Below are 18,727 nucleotides of genomic sequence, written 5' to 3' on the forward strand. Positions count from 1 at the left end.
GTGCATTTGTATAATCTATCATGTATGTCACAATATTCTTTTGACGGCAGAAAATGTTTTATAAATATTAATAGGTGGGCTTGTTTCCCTGCTGTTTTGCAATGTTGCTCTTGTTAATGGTGAAAGTTCTGCAGAAATGAGATTTCCATGGTGACGTTAGAAAGGTCTGCCAGGAGAGTCCTGCTAGCGGTGCAGGCATGGATCAGGGTTTCATATCTCGGTTAAGAGCAAACCCTGGTTAAGGTTGGAGCCGGAAGCGGGAAGGAGATGTTAGAATTCCTGCTCCATGATTGCAGTCATGGGGTTTTTGTCTACCACATGACGGTGTATGTTTTGACTCCACAAAGTGGAAAGTGACGGAGACAGGATGTTAGTGTTACTGCGTTCCGTGAAGTGGGACTATTGTCCTTTGTTCTTTCTCTTTGCTGTCTGATGCTAGAGAGAGAGGGAGCCATGTTGCAGTGCTCCGTGTGTGTTTATATGTAAATAAAGTAGATTAGCCAAAGTGCTGAGTTGCTGAGGTTTGTTACACAAGCTGCAAAGACTGCAGATCCCTAAGTGTGCCAATGTCTGTTGGCATCGGTGATGTTCGGGCAGAAGAAAGCTTTTGAAACTCCCGAGCGAAAGACCAGGAGGGAGAGAACATGCCAGTCGGGCATGTGTCTGTGCCAGTGTCCTACTCAAGTGTAGCACAAACTTCTGACAGGAGAGTGCAATCTCACGGCTCCTCATGTGTGTGATCTGCTTCTAAAATTGCAGCTTGTTTATATTTAGCTGCTTTTTTGTTTGTTTGATTACTTCTGTTTGATTTTAGGTTCCATTTCCTCTTGTTTTTAGATCTGTCTGTTATTACATTGATACCCCACCTTTCCTCCAAGAAGCTCAAGGCATATGTGGCTCTCCCCTTCCCTAGTTTATCCTCCTGTTTTTCTCTGACTGTGTTTGTTTGTGCAGGATATATTAAAACAATTGCTTAAAGGCTTTATTAACATAATGCATAAGAGCTACAGCTATTACAGATTTGTAATTAAACGCACGCATTGTTACGTCGGTCTGTTGAGAACATTTATGGGAGACTGCTCTGTTGAGCTTCCCTTTTCTGCCCTGACTTTCATTGTGTGTTTTCGCCACGCTGGCGTTCCACATCTTAGTTTAAGACTCTTGACACCTGGTAGGCCTATGGCAAATTGAGTTTTGATGTCTGCTGTTCTAAGTCCCTGAGGCCTGCTTCTGTATAATTCCGTTGGGGTGCGGGGAGTTACATTGATTTTGCAGAGATCAGGACTGTGCACTCTCGTTACTGAAAAGTGTGGTGCTTAAAAATTATGCAACTCTATTTCACATTTGGAACCAACCACTCAATAGCCCTGATGTATTGATTTCATTTCCCTTTCATTTAGTTGTGTGCTTTGATGCCAAGATAAACTTTGATGACAATGCTGAGTTCAGGCAAAAAGAGATATTTGCCATGGATGACAAATCTGAGAATGAGCCTATAGAAAATGAAGCTGCCCATTATGACTTGAAGTACATAGGCCTGGATGGAAACATTGCCTGTTTTGGTAAGCAAAAATATGTTCATACTATACATTTCTGGCTTCGATTCAAAGACCTTATGTGTTAAAGGATGGGGGAGGTATTTGGAAACTGGGGGAGTTTCAAAACCAGCATGCAATAGGTCATGGAGGTATTAAGTCCAGTGAAAACCAGTCAACGATTCTGCCATGCATGCAGGTCTTTGATCATGACTAAAGTTGTCTTTTGGATTCCCAGCCATGTGTTTGACATAACCATTAACAACCATGGAGGCTACATTCAAATAATCTTATCTCAGTTTAATGAGCCAAGGTATGAATGAGCCTCACGGCTGCATCTACATCCCATTTGCACAAGGTCCTGAACAAAATAGAAAGTTTGTAGTAAACTTGGCTTTCCCAGGAAACTATGGTTAACAGCTTCAGATATTGAAGTTAATATCTTGGCTTGTTCTGAAGCTGTTAATCGCAGTCTCCCAGGTTGGACGAAACAGGAAACTATAGTTCACTGAAGACTTCCTGGTTGTTTGCCAGCTCAAAGGTTGAAATCAAAGGCTCATTCATAGATTGGCTAATTAAGCTGCAATATGATCGTCCAAACGCGGCCACTTAGTAACATTAAAAATGTGCGGCAGAGCTGTTCTTCACATTTAAGCTGCATGCAGTCATTATCCTTGGCATATGCGCGCTCTGTGAACATCAAAGATGCCAAATGATGGCGGGTGGGTGTTTTACTTACTCCACAACTGCGTTCCTGGAATTGTCAGCCATGTATCCAAAAAGTTGTCAACATTTGAATAGAAATGAACTCTAAATAACGGAAGGAAAAGTAATTGCTGCCCCAAGGAATCTGGGCAGAATGTTTTGACTGCATACCCAGAACTATCATTTGAATATAGAATCAGTGTTTTCTGTAGGGAAAACCATAAAAGAAAATGTGCTACAGACAATGAATGGGGCCTTTTTAAGGGTTCATGCTCTTCTGCACATGCATAGACCTATCCACTGGAGCAAGTCATTATGTTCTGGTGGACGCCAGTCCAGGCTCCTCACCCACCACCCAGGCAAGATTTTAGAACTGTTGAGACCCCAACTAGATGTCACTCAAGCAATCCCTGATCAGAATCTTTCACTTTTTTTAAACATTGAAACTGTCATATGGGACTATTAATGGATCAGCGGAATGAGGAGTAGACTTTAGCTGGTTCCTCCCATGAATTTTCCCCAATCTAAATTGCCTCTCTCCCCAAGCTGCTATTAGCAATTTCGGGGTGGTCGTAGATAGGTCTCTAGATCTGTGGTTCCCAGTTGGTGGTCTGTTGACCCAGGGGGTCCGTAGCACCATTTATGTAACAAAAGCTACCATAGATAATACCATTTTTTTTCAAAAGCAGGGGGGTCCATGGCTTGGCTTTATAAAAACAGGGAGCCTAAAGTACTTTAGCTAATTGTGAACCACTGCTCTAGATCATATTAGAAGCCCCAATGCAGCTGCTTTGTTACTAAACAACAACAAAAAGATTGAAGATTGCAGGATAATAATAATAATAATAATAATAATAATAATAATAATAATAATAATAGTTGTTGTTGTTGTTGTTGTTATTTATACCCCGCCCATCTGGCTGAGTTTCCCCAGCCACTCTGGGTGGCTCCCAATTGAGTGTTAAAAACAATACAGCATTAAATAAAGTATGTCATGGCCACAACCATACCATACATTTAAAGCACATGGCTTCCCTCAAAGAATGTTGGGAGTGGTAGTCCTGTGAGGGGTAAGCTACAGTTCCCAGGATTATTTTTGGGTAGCTTTATTCTTCAAATGAATGGTGTGGATGTGACCCATGCCTGGATTGGCTCTTAGTGAGAAGCATGGCACTATTTTTGAGAGGGCAGGGGGAAGATCCTCTTGAACACACAGAATCTTCCTACACAAACCTTTGCCTTTGGATTATTGTCTCTTGTTTCCTTACATTTCTTGTTCACTTTTCTTTTGAAAAAGTTTGATTAGGTTAATAATAATAATAATAATAATAATAATAATTATACTCCACCCATCTGGCTGGGTTTTAAACATTAAAAACTTCCCTAAACAGGGCTGCCTTCAGATGTCTTTTAAAAGTAAGATAATTGCTTATTTCCTTGACATCTGATGAGAGGGCGTTCCACAGGGCAGGCGCCACTACCGAGAAGGCCCTCTGCCTGGTTTAAATGTAAGTTAACATTATACTTTGGTTCCCCAGCATGTTAAAAGCCTAACCTGATAAACAGAACTTACATGTGTGACCATGTAAATCTGGGATCCTGCAAAAGACTGTATTGTTTGAAAAAAGTTTCAGTGAATGGAAATAAAAGATTAAATTATTTATCCGGACCACTTATATTTACGCAAAAACTCTTAGGTGCTTTACAACATAGCTTAAAACATCTTAAATAAACAAGAGATACAACAACAACAAAACAAAACCAGGGAATTTTTACGTTCTGCAAAACACTATTAACAACTAGATCATCATTTTTAGTATCAAAATAAATATTACACATAAAAATCAGTTTCAGATATACAAGGAAAATTCATAATAAAAATGGAAATAAGAGCTGAACCAGTCTATATTTGACATAAAGATTTCATTTACACTTTTTTTTAAGCCTTCATGGGAATTTTTTTTAAAAAAATATATATATATGTAGAGAAGTAGCTTTTTCTCCTCACAGTTTATGGCACGTAAATTTCTCTCCATGCTTAATTGCGAGATTCAGAGATTGTGATAGAACAAATTTGTAGCTTTGGTACTGAGGTCTTAATCTAACTGGAATTAACATTTTTTAAAGGATTTGTAGCTCATTAAACCAATAGCACCATCAAATTATACACCTAAAACATCCCATCCGGATTGTAGGCTCGTGTTCAAGGATTTTTTTTTTAATAAAAGCTTACTTTGTAGAGAAGCAATCAATTTAACGTGCCAAAGCATTTTCTTCTCTCTTACCCAGATGAGTTAATGTATTTGCAACACAGGCAACATTTAACATAGCAGAGGTGTCAACCATTAAAAAAAAGAAGATAAAATCTAAAGCATTGTCATCAAAAGAATATCCAGTGGGAGTTTGGTTAAAAGGAGAACTGAGTTTTTAAATATTTTCCAACAGGATGTTAGCTTTATGCCAAGGTTAATGAAATTAGACATGGCCCATAAAACTGCCAGGGGAATTAAGGGATCAGTGGTAAGTGAAGGAGACGTTTCGTGGGGTTTCTGCTGGTTGCAGAATATGGTTTTTGCTCCTAATTCCCTGGGAAAGTATATGCAAGTTCAGAACATAAAACTGTGAAAACATCATTGTATTATGCACAATTAAAATTATGCCTCATTTATTAAGTACTAATCAATTAAAATTACCCTATGAATGGGCATAATTTAGCCTGCAAGTCACATGCAGTCCCCAAGCAAGGTTTGCTCTATGTTTTCTTCCCAGCATCTGTCAGGGTTCCTCTCATTTTCTATACAAAACCAGTGGGGAGCCTGCAACAGAACATTGCAGTATATTTCCCGACTCTAAAAGGGACTGTTCCTCTTCAGCCAGCCTGGAACAGGAACCTTGTGCCACTGTTTCGGACTTCTTAGCACCCCATTTTCCCCACCCCGCCATACTATTTTGGGCCTTGAATCTAGTGGTGCAGCTAGAGTTGAAGCATGAGGCCAAAGTCCACTCAGAGAACGGCAATTGGAGAGTCAACAGCAAACAGGCCCAACGGTGTCAGCTGGGCCTACTTGGGCTCTCACTGGTTACCACAGCATTCTTTCTGATTTTTTAAAAAAAGTATTTGATATGATTTGATTTATTATATTTTTGTGTCGTTTTTCATTCAAATTAATCCCAAAACAACTTACAAATGAATAATAATATGCTTTATAGTCAGGGTTGTCTGGCCAGACACATACATGGCGACCTTCACATACATAAAATGATGAAATCCGGTATTTTAGCAAAGCTGTGGTCGTGGCAGAGGTTTGTCCTGCCCTCCACAATCAAATGGTAGCAAGATAGAAAGGACTTGGTTTATAGAATTCCTAGCAAACCCAGAACTTCCCTTTTCAGACAGTTGTATTTTCTCATTGTGTGGCTGTCCTGAAAGGCCCACTTTAAAAAGCAAAGGGGGGGGGACACGCTTTAATTTACAAATGTATTTACTTAGATATGGTAAGGTGTCCTTCAAGTATTTTTGAAACCACTTCCTTCATTTGGGTTGTTCCATTTTGCTTTCAAACTGATAGGCACCTGAACCACTCGAATTTAAGGCTTGGTGACTGTCTGTCTGATTTAAATCACATCCCACCCTGTCTCTTTGATGTAGAGTCAGTGTGGTGTGGTGGTTAGAGCGTTGGACTATGATCTGGGAGACCAGGGTTCAGTTCCTCGCTCAGCCACGGAGCTCACTGGGTGACCTTGGACTGGGCGCTGCCTCTCAGCCTAACCTACCTCACAGGGTTGTTTGTGGGGAATAATTGAGGAGGTGGAGAACCACATATACTACCTTGAGCTCCTCAGGAGAAAAGAGAGGATATAAATAAAATAAAATAAACAAACAAACTTCAGCTAGCATTTTAAGGCACCTCCCATTTTGTGCTCCTCTTTTTCAACACTCCATGTACCACAGTGCTCCCTCTAACTCTTCTTAAAGAATGCATATATTTTACCGGGGGGTGGGGGAAGTACACTTGCAAATAGGTAAAGGTAAAGGGACCCCTGACCATTAGGTCCAGTCGTGGCCGACTCTGGGGTTGCGGCGCTCATCTCGCTTTATTGGACGAGGGAGCTAGCATACAGCTTCCGGGTCATGTAGCCAGCATGACTAAGCCGCTTCTGGCGAACCAGAGCAGCGCACAGAAACACCGTTTACCTTCCCGCCGGAGCGGTACCTATTTATCTACTTGAACTTTGCCGTGCTTTCGAACTGCTAGGTTGGCAGGAGCTGGGACTGAGCTCACCCCGTCACGGGGATTTGAACCGCCAACCTTCTGATCGGCAAGTCCTAGGCTCTATGGTTTAACCCACAGCGCCACCTGTGTCCCTACACTTGCAAATAGTGCTGCTCTATTTCTAGAGATAAATGGCAACTGCAGCAGAGAGCAGGAAGTTGCTGTGTGGCCTTTCTTTCTGACACACACACACACACACACACACACACACCTACACACACCCCCAATAGTGAAACGTGTCTTAGTCCATTTAGTTTTGCATAATCACTGGGGAAAAATGAATCAATAAATAGCAGCCAAAGAATGCCAGACACCAAATATTGCTGATGTCTTCTTTGTATCCATGTGCATTAAACATGAAAGTCCGTCTCTTTTACACTGTTCCCTGCTCTCTCTCTCTCTCTCTCTCTCTCTCTCTCTCTCTCTTGTATTATTAGTTACAGCGTTTTTTCTACCACTCTTAAATGGTAACTTATCTGGGTAGCCGTAGTGGCACTTTCTAAACGACATCCCTACGAGTCTGCATCTCGCCATTTTAAAATGCGCAACTCTGATTCTCTTAATTGCAGTCAATGGCGCTGGGCTTGCTATGGCAACGTGCGATATCATTTCCCTTAATGGCGGAAAGCCTGCCAACTTCCTGGATCTTGGTGGAGGCGTGAAAGAAGCACAAGTATATCAAGCATTCAAACTGCTCACCGCTGATCCCAAGGTAAAACCTGTTGACTCCTCACAGACGCTTTCTCGATGCACTCGTATGTTTGTCTTCATAAAGCCAAAAAGTGTGCACTGAGTAGCATCGAAGGCAGCAATTCTCTGAAGTTGTGACAGTTCGAGTCTCCTTGGCTCAATCCTGTTCAGCAACAAGAGGAGGGCCTTAATGGCTCAGTGGCAGAGCTCCAGCGTGACAGAGTTTGTGGAAGCACAGCTCCTGCACTGAGAGGAAATGCCATAGCTCTGCGGACTGGTAGCTTCACATGCACAAGGTCCCAGGCATCTCCCGTTTGTCCATGCACAAAGTTATTCCCAGCTCTACTGATCTGTCTCAACACCCCTTTTGATTTTGGAGACATGCATCTGCATTCCTGGCCCCCGGTTGTTATATGTGCTTGGGCCACTCACAACTACAGCGTGATCATGGGAGTGAGGTCACCACCTTCTGTAAAGCTTCAGCTCAGGTTCACAGTCTAACACAAAATCTAGCTGTGATCCCATTGTTCTGATTCCTTTGGAAGTAACACCAAGCACTTACTCACTCAAACACGATTTTATTGTATTTGAAATATTTAAATATATTGATTGCATGAGGGGCAGATGGGGCTCTTCAACCTGGGAGGTCGCCCATGTAGGAGAAAGACAACTCTGATCCTAAACCTCCACTGCTTTGAGAAGAAAGGGCTAAGGAGTAAACCCTACATAAATCCAGAGTAGAGTCCCTAAGACAGTTGGATGGCTCCTTGTAGGCCTCCTTCTGGCAACTCCTGATGCTAAACGTATTGCTCTGTTTTCCTTTGGACCACATAAGCGAGGCTGGGAACAGGGTCTTGTCATCTGGGCAGCCCAGGACCTCCATACACACTGCCCAGGCTTGTGCCCTGGGGAGGTCATTTTGGTGCTGCTAACGTTGTGGTTTGACTTCACCCCTGAAGGCGCACTCCATGGTCTTTTGAGGCAGATGAATGTTGATTGTATTACAATGTAAGCAAACCATAGGGAAGAAGTCATGTCATAAAACTGAGCAGGTCTTTGGCCGTTTGAACCACAGCCATTGCATTTTGAAGCTAGCAAGCCCAGTAAGTCTTATCTCCCAATGCCACACTTTTATGCATTACTAGTTGTGTGGGAGCCATTTCTGTGGGGCTGTCTCAAAAGGTGGTGGGCTCTCCTTCATTGGAGGTTTTTAGCCAGTCGTTGGATGGCCATCTGTCAGGAATTTAGCTGCAATTCCTGCCAGATGAACCTTCTGTTATTCTGAGTTCCTGCACTACTGCCATCCAATGAGCATCTGAATGCAGAATATATGCAGACCGCTTTCACACTTGCTCACCATGCCAGTCATGTAATGCCATTTTATTGGGTAGCTTGTGTGGATATTCTAATGGCGTGAAGGAGAGAAGCACAGGAGTCTTGATGGGGAATATATGACTGGGGTATTTATTAATTTCCCAACATCGTGGAATCACAGTTCAGTGAGAAGCAGTTCCATTGTTCTTAGATGAGTACAGTGGTACCTCGGGTTACAGACGCTTCAGGTTACAGACACTTCAGGTTCTGCTAACCCAGAAATAGTACCTCGCGTTAAGAACTTTGCTCCAGGATGAGAACGGAAATTGCGTGGCGGCAGCAGGAGGCCTCATTAGCTAAAGTGGTACTTCAGGTTAAGAACAATTTCAGGTAAAGAACGGACCTCCGGAACAAATTAAGTTCTTAACCCAAGGTACCACTGTATGTCGAAGTTACCAGCATGAGCTTGACCAAACTGCGGAGGCAGTGGAAGACAGGAGTGCCTGGTGTGCTCCGGTCCATGGGGTCATGAAGAGTCGGACACGACTAAACGACTAAACAAACAAACCACTGTATGTAAAAAGGGGCATGAACTGAGCCAGTTGGGCAGCAAAGACTAGTGTAATTACCTCTGCCTACATTTTTTTCCATATTCAGATTATTACTGCAGCAATGACTGGCATCGTGCCATGATTCAATGTGAGTGGCGCCAAAGAAACAACACCACAACTGGATTTTTGTACTTGTTGTTAATATCACTGTTCGCCAAACAACAGCTCAGGTGGTAGAACATGAGGGTTGTGGGTTTGAGCCCCACGTTGGGTGAAACATTCCTCCACTGCAGGGGGTTGGACTAGATGGCCCTTGTGGTCCCTTCCAGCTCTACAATTCTATGATTCTCATCTCAGAAACATCAAGTTTTGATTCCTGGCTTTGCTGGAGACTTTCTGTGGCAAATGAATCAAAGGGCCTGGTGCATTTGATCATAGTGTCTATTCCGTTCGGGGTTTTTTCTTTTTTTCTTTTTAACCCGTCGCAATTTTATTTAATAATTCTGATTTCCTTTCATCTGCTCCTTTTGTTTTTTTCTGTTTCATGTTATCTCTTTTAATTAATATTATCCACTTGGCTCTCTGATAGAAATGCTTCCTGTTCTGTAAGTCAGAGGGAATTTGGCCACCTCGAGCTTGCCTCTCTCCCTCGCTCGCCACGTTTGTTCTTTTTCACTCTTTCCATTTTTACTTTCTCGGTTCTTCCTCCAGCTTGCCTCCTGCTGCTTTTCAGAATATGTCTTTTTAGTTTTCACTTTCATTTTTATTTTTTGTATATAAAGCATCCCACTGGACAAGTTGGGCTTTTGCCATCCTTTGTAAAATAAGTGCCCTGCTAAAAGTGGTGTCTGCCCTTGGGCGCCTTGCTAATAGGAATGTCAAACCTTGACAGGTAGGTACAATTGGAGCCTGTGGCTTTGTCCACTGTAGATTTCAAATCAGACAGAAATTATTGCCATCATCCTTTTTAAAAAAAACAAAAAAAGGAAAAATATTAACCTCTTTGGCTTTGACTGTATGCCTCTGTATACCATTGGTATTGCTTCCTGAGTTGTTGCTTTTTAAATATATATTAAATATATATTAAATATATTCATGCTGCAGTTCCCTTTAAATCAGGAGCATCTCAGCTGCCTGTCCCTTTGGCCCTGCAGAGTGAGGCTTAAGTGTTGCCCCTCGTGCCACTGCTGTGGTTGTGCACACCAGAGAGATTATGTCACTTTTTCCTTTCCACAGCAAGTTATGAGGAATATTGCAGGCAGAAACGAATTGGGATTTCCATCAATACATTTCAAGCGATCTGTCTCCTGTGCAATGCAGACATGCATCAGCTATGCATGGTTTCAGAAGAAGAATTACAGATTGCCTCTTATCCATAATCACCACTCCTATAGCATGGGGCAGTTTTTAAGGCACTGTATGAGCTGTTGGGACGTAACATGCAAGAACGCTTTTTTTGCAAAGCCTTTCTAAAAATCCGCCTGCTCCACTTACATTTCCTCTTGTCTCTTCTGCGCTGCTTCCCATTCATCTGTCTCGAATCACCTTGTGCTTATGTTGCTGAAAAGAACTGTTTGGCCTTCCGCTGCTGGCCCTTTAAGACTGGGACAAACAGCATCAGGACATTCATTCCCTGAGATGCTGTAGCTTTGAGATGCTGTAGCCAAGCTACTCCTCAAATCCCTATACTAACTGCTCTCAGATCCAGCACAAGCTCCCTGTCCTTACCTTCAGAACCCTTCGTGGACTTTCCCTCCCCTACTTCCTTTGCTCTTTTTCCTCAATACATCCCTGTCTTCACTTTTCCAGCTCCACCAGCACCTAACACCTGAAGGTCTCCTCCTTCTTCGTAGACCTGTGTGATGCCACCTCTTCCTGTTTTCAGATCCTTCCTCAAAGTACACCTTTTCCATGAAGCCTTTGGTACTATCTTTTAGGGGCCCCCATGCCCTTCAGTGACTCAGTGTGCAACTAAGCCTAAGCACACATTACTGAAACAACTGCATGTTGCTTCCCTGTTCAGCCTTGTCTCTACCAACCTCCCTCCTTCTGTTGTTTCTCCTCTGTCAAATTCTAGATTGTAAGCTCTTCACAGCAGGGGCCTGGACTCTTCCACTCTATAAAGCACACCCATGTACACTGAGGGTGCAGTGAAAACTATTATTTATTATTATTATTATTATTATTATTATTATTATTATTACAGTGGTACCTCGGGTTACAGACACTTCAGGTCACAGACTCTGCTAACCCAGAAATAGTACCTCAGGTTAAGAACTTTGCTTCAGGATGAGAACAGAAATCGTGCTCCGACGGTGCAGCGGCAGCAGGAGGCCCCATTAGCTAAAGTGGTGCTTCAGGTTAAGAACAGTTTCAGGTTAAGAATGGACCTCCGGAATGAATTAAGTACTTAACCCAAGGTACCACTGTATTATTATATTTGCAGAGCCAGTGTGGTGTAGTGGTTAAGAGCAGTAGTCTCGTAATCTGGTGAACCGGGTTCACGTCCCCGCTCCTCCACATGCAGCTGCTGGGTGACCTTGGGCCAGTCACACTTCTCTGAAGTCTCAAAGCCCCACTCACCTCACAGAGTGTTTGTTGTGGGGGAGGAAGGAAAAGGAGATTGTTAGCCGCTTTGAGACTCCTTAAGGGGAGTGAAAGGCAGGATATCAAGTTCAAACTCCTCCTCCTCTTCTTTTTCTTCTTCTTCTTTTGAAAAGGAGTGGGCCAATTCATGCCACTCAGGCAACAATTCATGCCACTTGGGGTGAGAACCTGAATACATTGAGAGTGGGGGTGGAAGGTGTCAAGTTTCCACATGTATGTGTCCTCCACATGCAGCTGCTGGGTGACCTTGGGCTAGTCACACTTCTCTGAAGTCTCTCAGCCTCACTCACCTCACAGAGTGTTTGTTGTGGGGGAGGAAGGGAAAGGAGAATGCTAGCCACTTTGAGACTCCTTAGGGTAGTGATAAAGCGGGATATCAAATCCAAACTACTCTTCTTCTTCTTCTTCTTCTTCTTCTTCTTCTTCTTCTTCTTCTTCTTCTGCCTTTCCCACCCCTAAAGGCAGCAGTGGACAGCACAGAGGGGTGTTGCTGCTCTGCTTGATGGCAGAATTGCTACGACTTACTAGGATGGGGCAGGGGCAGGGTGAAGGCAAGATCAGAGCTGTGCAGTAGTGGGAGCACCCGATTGCCCCTGCCAGCATGCCTGCACAACCCCGATCTTGCCTCTGCCCCACACCGTCCCAGTCCACAGTGATGCTGCTGTCAGGAGGGCAGCAGCAGAGCACCATTCCAGGCACCAGTTGCTTCAGGGCTCAGAACACAGCTGCAGCAAGACCTCTCCTCACCTTTAGTGCAGCGTCCAGATGACAAGAAGGGCAGGTGTGGGTGAGGAAGTTTACTAGTAAAGACTTCCTTAGATGCTCTTTTTAGAAAGCTAGGGGGAGAGCATGGCTTGGCTAAACGTTCTCCACCACAATTGGAGCACTGATGTCACGCCTCTCTCATCCTTCCCCCTATCCATCAAGGTTGAAGACGGGCTGACATTAGACTTTCAGGCATTCCCTTCTCGGAAGCATTGTTGATATTACCAGGATAAAATGTTCAGTGGCTGTTACTGAATGGGAGTAGCTAATTGCATCCAAGAATTGCAATCTTTATATATCTGGTATGGTGGGGTGGGGAAATAATAACCTGACATTGTTGTGACAATCAGACTTCACAATCCATTTATTTCTAGACACGTCTTGCGTTGTAATTTGTTTCTGTAAGTTGCTCTCCTCTTTCCTTCTGATTATTTGAGCAATGGTATCAGTATACAGGGACGCAGGTGGCGCTGTGGGTTAAACCACAGAGCCTAGGACTTGCCGATCAGAAGATCGGCGGTTCGAATCCCCGCAACGGGGTGAGCTCCCGTTGCTCGGTCCCTGCTCCTGCCAACCTAGCAGTTCGAAAGCACGTCAAAGTGCAAGTAGATAAATTGGATATTGCTCCGGCGGGAAGGTAAACGGCGTTTCCATGCGCTGTTCTGGTTCGCCAGACGCGGCTTAGTCATGCTGGCCACATGACCTGGAAGCTGTACGCTGGCTCCCTCAGCCAATAAAGCAAGATGAGCGCTGCAACCCCAGAGTTGGCCACGACTGGACCTAATGGTCAGGGGTCCCTTTACCTTTTTATCAGTATACAGAAAGCCCGCCACGTTGAAACAAACCCTCACTGTTTCAGGGGCATGGTTTTCTATAAACAAGAAACTGAGTAATAAAAGAAGTTTCTTCGAGGTCACTGATGCTTCTGTGGTCAAGTTCAGACATGGATCTCATGCAACTCCTCTGTAAGCATAGCAGGGGAGGCTGTCCGCTCTGCCCAGGACTGACCTGTGTGAATTCTTGTTTCCTTTCCATGAAGCAGAAGGTTCACACAAACCTTTGCATGTGACTGCAACACACTCGCTGTAGGCATGGTGTAAACTTGGGTCCTGCTTGCAGGCTTTCCCATAATCTTGTTGGCCATGGTGAGAGCAAAATGCTGGACAAGCTGGGACCTTTGACCTGATCCAGAAGGGCTGTTCTTCTACACTCATATAGCAGTGGAGTAACTACTAGAGACAAGTGATTGATTCAGGTTATGTTGAGCGTGTCTAATGCTTGGCTGTGGTCAATTGCGCATTCTTAATTGTTAGAATCTTGCCCTTGGACCAAAATCTGCTTTAGATTATTCCTTCTTTATTTGCTTAAAAAAGAAAATCAATCTTTTCTGTATAAAATACCCAAGGCAGCTCACAAAATAACCACCAAAACAACAATTAATTAAAACATGACATTAATAAATTTAAAGTGGTGCTTTAAAAAAACAAACCCATAGCAGCATAGGAAGTTAAATAAGTATATCTACTTATAGCAGATAGCAGTAGAAAAGTATAGGTTAGCCAAACTGCCATGGCATTGTATGCCCACAGAAATGAGGTGGTCTTTATCTTCCACTTAAAATCCAAAAGGAAGGAAGACAGTTGAACCCCACTGGAAGAGAATGCCTTAAAGCAATGGGGGGACCTGTGGTCCTCCAGATGCTGAGACTCTGGCTCCCATTAGCCCCAACCAGCATGGCCAATGGGAATTGTAGTTCAGCAACAACTGGAGAGCCAGAAATCCCTCATTCCTGTTCCAGAGTCTGGGAGAAACCAGTGAAAAATCTGTATGTGAACACCCACCCCATTTCATAGCATCAGAGAACACAGAGGGAGAGCCTAATACAGGGGTCAGCAAACTTTTTCAGCAGGGGGCCAGTCCACTGTCCCTCAGACTTTGTGGGAGGCCGGACTATATTTTGAAAGGAAAAAAATGAACGAATTCCTATGCCCCACAAATAACCCAGAGATGCATTTTAAATAAAAGTACACATTCTACTCAAAAAAAAGACGCTGATTCCTGGACCGTCCTCGGGCTGGATTTAGAAGGTGATTGGGCCAGATCCGGCCCCCGGGCCTTAGTTTGCCTAACCATGGCCTAATATTTATTGATTTCTAAAGCTTATGTCACACTTTTTATGCCTGTTAACATTGCATATTTGCTACCACAACATGTGGTGATGGCCAGTAGTAGACAGCATGGTGGTGCAAAGGTGCTTACCTGACCACCTGACAGGGGAGTCACTGCTCTTTACTGGAAGGAGAAGCGATGAGGCAGGGAGGTCAGTGGAGTGCAGACACCCCAGCAGGAGTGCCAGATGGTCTCCGCTGGTGTGTCTGCACTGCACAGACCTCGCTGCCTCCTAACACCCACCCCAGTCAACAGTATCGACCCCCCTATCTTGAGGTCAGGGAAATCCCTCTAACTGATCATGCTGGTGATGACCACGAGCTTCAGTGGCTCTAAAAAGGGATTAGACTATTTTATCAAGGACTAGGCTGGTAATGGCTACTGGTCATGATGGCTTTGTAGTGTCTTCGGGATCAGAGGCAGTCACTGGGTACCAATGGTGGGAGAGAGCTATTGCCCTCATCTCTTTCTTGTGACCTTTCTGGTTGACCACTATAGGACTAGGTGGGTTCTGAAATTTTCTCTGTTTAAAACGAGGTAATGTTATTTTAAAAGTAGGTTTGAAAAGGCAAGAATAGCACGGTATCTCTTGCTAACGGAACAGAAGCTTCTACTTATAATATTTAGAATATGGTCAATAATAACATTAGACCTTTAATCAAACCAGCTGATTATTAATAACTGTTTACTTGTCGTATTCAGAGGAGATTATATTGACTGACATTTCTCCAACACTGTAAAATGTTGGCTATTGGCAGCTGTTAGCTCCCATAAATGGAATAATTGATGACAAGCTTAATTTGTTTTCTTCTGCAGCCATGCCTCAGTCCAAACACAGACTGTTGTTTTCTGAATATGGAATATGCATTTCTTATTCATGTCACTTTTCTTAAGCTTGTTTACTCCTGTCCAACGAATCACTTCTGTCTAAGGCAGCGAAGGTAAAATAATGGCAGGGGAACATCAATGCCATTATATGTGTATGTGTGTGTGTGTGTGTGTGTGTGTGTGTGTATGAATTGGAGATCTTTTGGCTTTCCATTTTCTCAACATCTCAGGCGGTGATCAGAATCCTGAAAAGAAGGTATCATTAAATATTTCCACTATTTGCTTATTTTTGGAGCTGTCACGGGTATAAAAATAATACCAGTTGTCCTTTAAAAAAATACTTTCTTACCACTGCTGTTTTCCTTTTGAAGCAACGATTCTTCTGGATTTCTTTCCCTAAAATTGCAGCCTGTTCTGCAGCATAATGGGCAGCTTTTCTGATTATCAAGCGTAGAAGAGGTCAAATGGCGGAAGAGAAAATAAATGATATTTTAGATGTTTAGTAAAACAAAACAAAAAATAGAAAGTGGAGATAAGAGGAGGGAGAAATATAGCACCACAAATAAGTATGCTGTTGCAGTTGACATAGAAGTTGGAAGAATCTGCCCCCACCCCCGTTTAGAAAACCTCTGGCTTCCATTGAAATACATTAAGCTGCTTGCAATGATGAGTTTGGACACCCAGTTTTGTGGGGTGGTAAAGAGAATTGCGTTTCAAGAAGGGTTAAACACCACCTCTTTTAGCACTGCTATTCCAATTGAGTCTCCATTAAAAAACCTGGAAAACCTTAGGAGAACCAACCATGGACTCTGCATCTTGCATGTACATTAACAGTACCAATTCCTGACTGAAGCTCATTCTGGCACTGTTTGCAGTAGGAAGAGCTTCGTCCCAAAGTATATTTTTCTCCCCTCCCCACTGTGGGTGAATCTTCATGGCAGCTCCAACTACTGTTCCTTTTCCGCCAGCGCCACGCAAGTTGCTTGGCTCAAGGCAATTTGAGGCAGCCTTAAAGTGGGTTCTTCATTACTGCTATGTTTAAATCAATCTCTCATAAAAGACTTTTGCATTTCTTGGGCGTAGTCCAGATAAGATAAAAGTGCCTGAGCTCCATTGAAATCAATGAGACTTCAGTCCACATCAAGGCGCTTGAGCTGCATTGAATGTAGCAGGACTAAAGAATGCCTTTGCTTTTTTTATGGATTACGCTTCCTGACACCCAATGGCTGTGTAAAGACTTCTACTATTTGTTTGTTTGTTTGTTTTAAGAGGATGCATCCCTCCCCCACCCTCACCCCCCGCTGTCCGGTATACCGTTGCTGGCAGACGGTAATGAATGAAGCAAAATGTCAACGGCCTTCGCTTCTCAATGTAACGCACTGTGTCAGCAGTGGATTTATTTGAATTGTCAGATTGCATGTCATTAGGTAATAGAGAAGCAACCATATTTTTCTGTGGTCATTAACAAGCCTTTTGCATTCCGATTCAAATAACCATGCATCTTTTACACGCCTCATTGCCCAGTTCTCCTCTGCGCAGCATGAAAGCGTCTTTCATTTGTGACTTGCTTTCCCCCCCCCCCCATGCAAGGAACGCGGTATGAAGTTCCTGGGAAGCTGGAGGAGAGCTGGGGCGAAGAAAAGAAAGTTTATTTCAACAAAGGCATAGGCAGGGGTCAGCAAACTTTTTCAGCAGGGGGCCGGTCCACTGTCCCTCAGACCTTGGGGGGGGGCAGACTGTGGGGTTTTTTTGGGTGGGGGAGGAAATGAACGCATTCTTATGCCCCACAAATAACCCAGAGGTGCATTTTAAATAAAAGCACACTTTCTACTCATGTAAAAACACCAGGCAAGCCCCACAAATAACCCAGAGATGCATTTTAGATAAAAGGACACATTCTACTCATGTAAAAACACCAGGCAGGCCCCACAAATAACCCAGAGATGCATTATAAATAAAAGGGCACCTTCTACTCATGTAAAAACACCAGGCAGGCCCCACAAATAACCCAGAGATGCATTTTAGATAAAAGCACACTTTCTACTCATGTAAAAACACCAGGCAGGCCCCACAAATAACCCAGAGATGCATTTTAAATAAAAGGACACATTCTATTCATGTAAAAACATGCTGATTCCTGGACCGTCCACCAGCTGGATTTAGAAGACGATTGGGCCAGATGCGGCCCCCGAGCCTTAGTTTGCCTACCCATGGGCATACGGGTAATAAGATTAAACTATGGCCCACATCACCTAGCCTGCAGAGGGACTTGTGCTTAGGGTTGAGGTCACGCTGGGTAGAACATAATGTCTTGCATGCAGCCCTTAGCATCTCCACTGTCTAAGATGCAAGAGAGCATCCATTCCTGGGCTGGGTGGTCCAACAGTGTGACTCCACATAGTTCTAGGGTTCATGAATTCAAATGGAAATGATACAGATGAGGAGTTGGCAACCATTTGAGGACAGTGGACACACTGAAAATTTCGCGAAAAGGTTGTGGGTGCCAGTAACAAAATGGTTAGCATGGGATAGGTGGCATATCACAAAGTGGCTGCTGTGGACATGTGGCATAGCGCAAAATGGCCACCACATCCAAAGGGACAGAAAAAGGATAGAATCACACAAAATGGTGTGAGGTGAGCTTTTTGTACCTCCTTTCTATATGAGAGCGAGAGGTTGTTCAGCCCTGGAATACAATGAAATACAGCCATGTTTAAGGGTGAAGATTCACTCTAAGACAGGTTGAGCCAGAAACTGAGCAGGAAGAGGAAACAGTCTTTTGTGCATTGTGGATTTTTGAGGCAATATTTACCAAGACTTTTCTCACGTGCCGCAGATTGCAGCCCCCCATCCACATACACAAGGCTTTAAACCTTATCAGCAACGGCATATCTGAATACAAAATTCATAAATAATATATGGAAAATGTTCAGAATTTGGCCTTGGAAAAGGCTTTATGATCTGGGGCACATAATTTCAAGTTTAGTTGATATACGCCATGTAAGGCCTTATCATTTGATTTATTTAATGTTTATATAGTGCTTAATATATTAAAAATATCCCTAAGCAGTATACAAGAAAGCAGCAACAACGGACAACTTACAGAAAACATTACAAAAAATACACTTACATATAAAAATATAATACAGTGGTGCCCCGCAAGACGAATGCCTCGCAAGACGGAAAACCCGCTAGACGAAAGGGTTTTCCGTTTTGGAGGTGCTTCGCAAAACGAATTTCCTATGTGCTTGCTTCGCAAGACGAAAATGTCTTGCGAGTTCCTGTGGGG

The 18,727-nt window shown here is 43.4% G+C and overlaps 1 protein-coding gene across 1 annotated transcript in view; it reads left to right on the plus strand.

The window, feature by feature from the left end:
• The window catches only part of SUCLG2 (succinate-CoA ligase GDP-forming subunit beta), a 218,403-nt gene that overhangs the window by 135,236 nt on the left and 64,440 nt on the right, over nucleotides 1-18,727 (plus strand). Inside the window, exons 8-9 of the mRNA XM_080995832.1 lie at nucleotides 1,401-1,562; nucleotides 7,084-7,226. Coding sequence (XP_080851958.1) covers nucleotides 1,401-1,562; nucleotides 7,084-7,226 — 305 coding nt within the window. The remainder of the gene's footprint in view (nucleotides 1-1,400; nucleotides 1,563-7,083; nucleotides 7,227-18,727) is intronic.

This window comes from Podarcis pityusensis (genome assembly GCF_964106645.2).
Source record: "Podarcis pityusensis genome assembly, chromosome: 2".
Classification (NCBI taxonomy): domain Eukaryota; kingdom Metazoa; phylum Chordata; class Lepidosauria; order Squamata; family Lacertidae; genus Podarcis; species Podarcis pityusensis.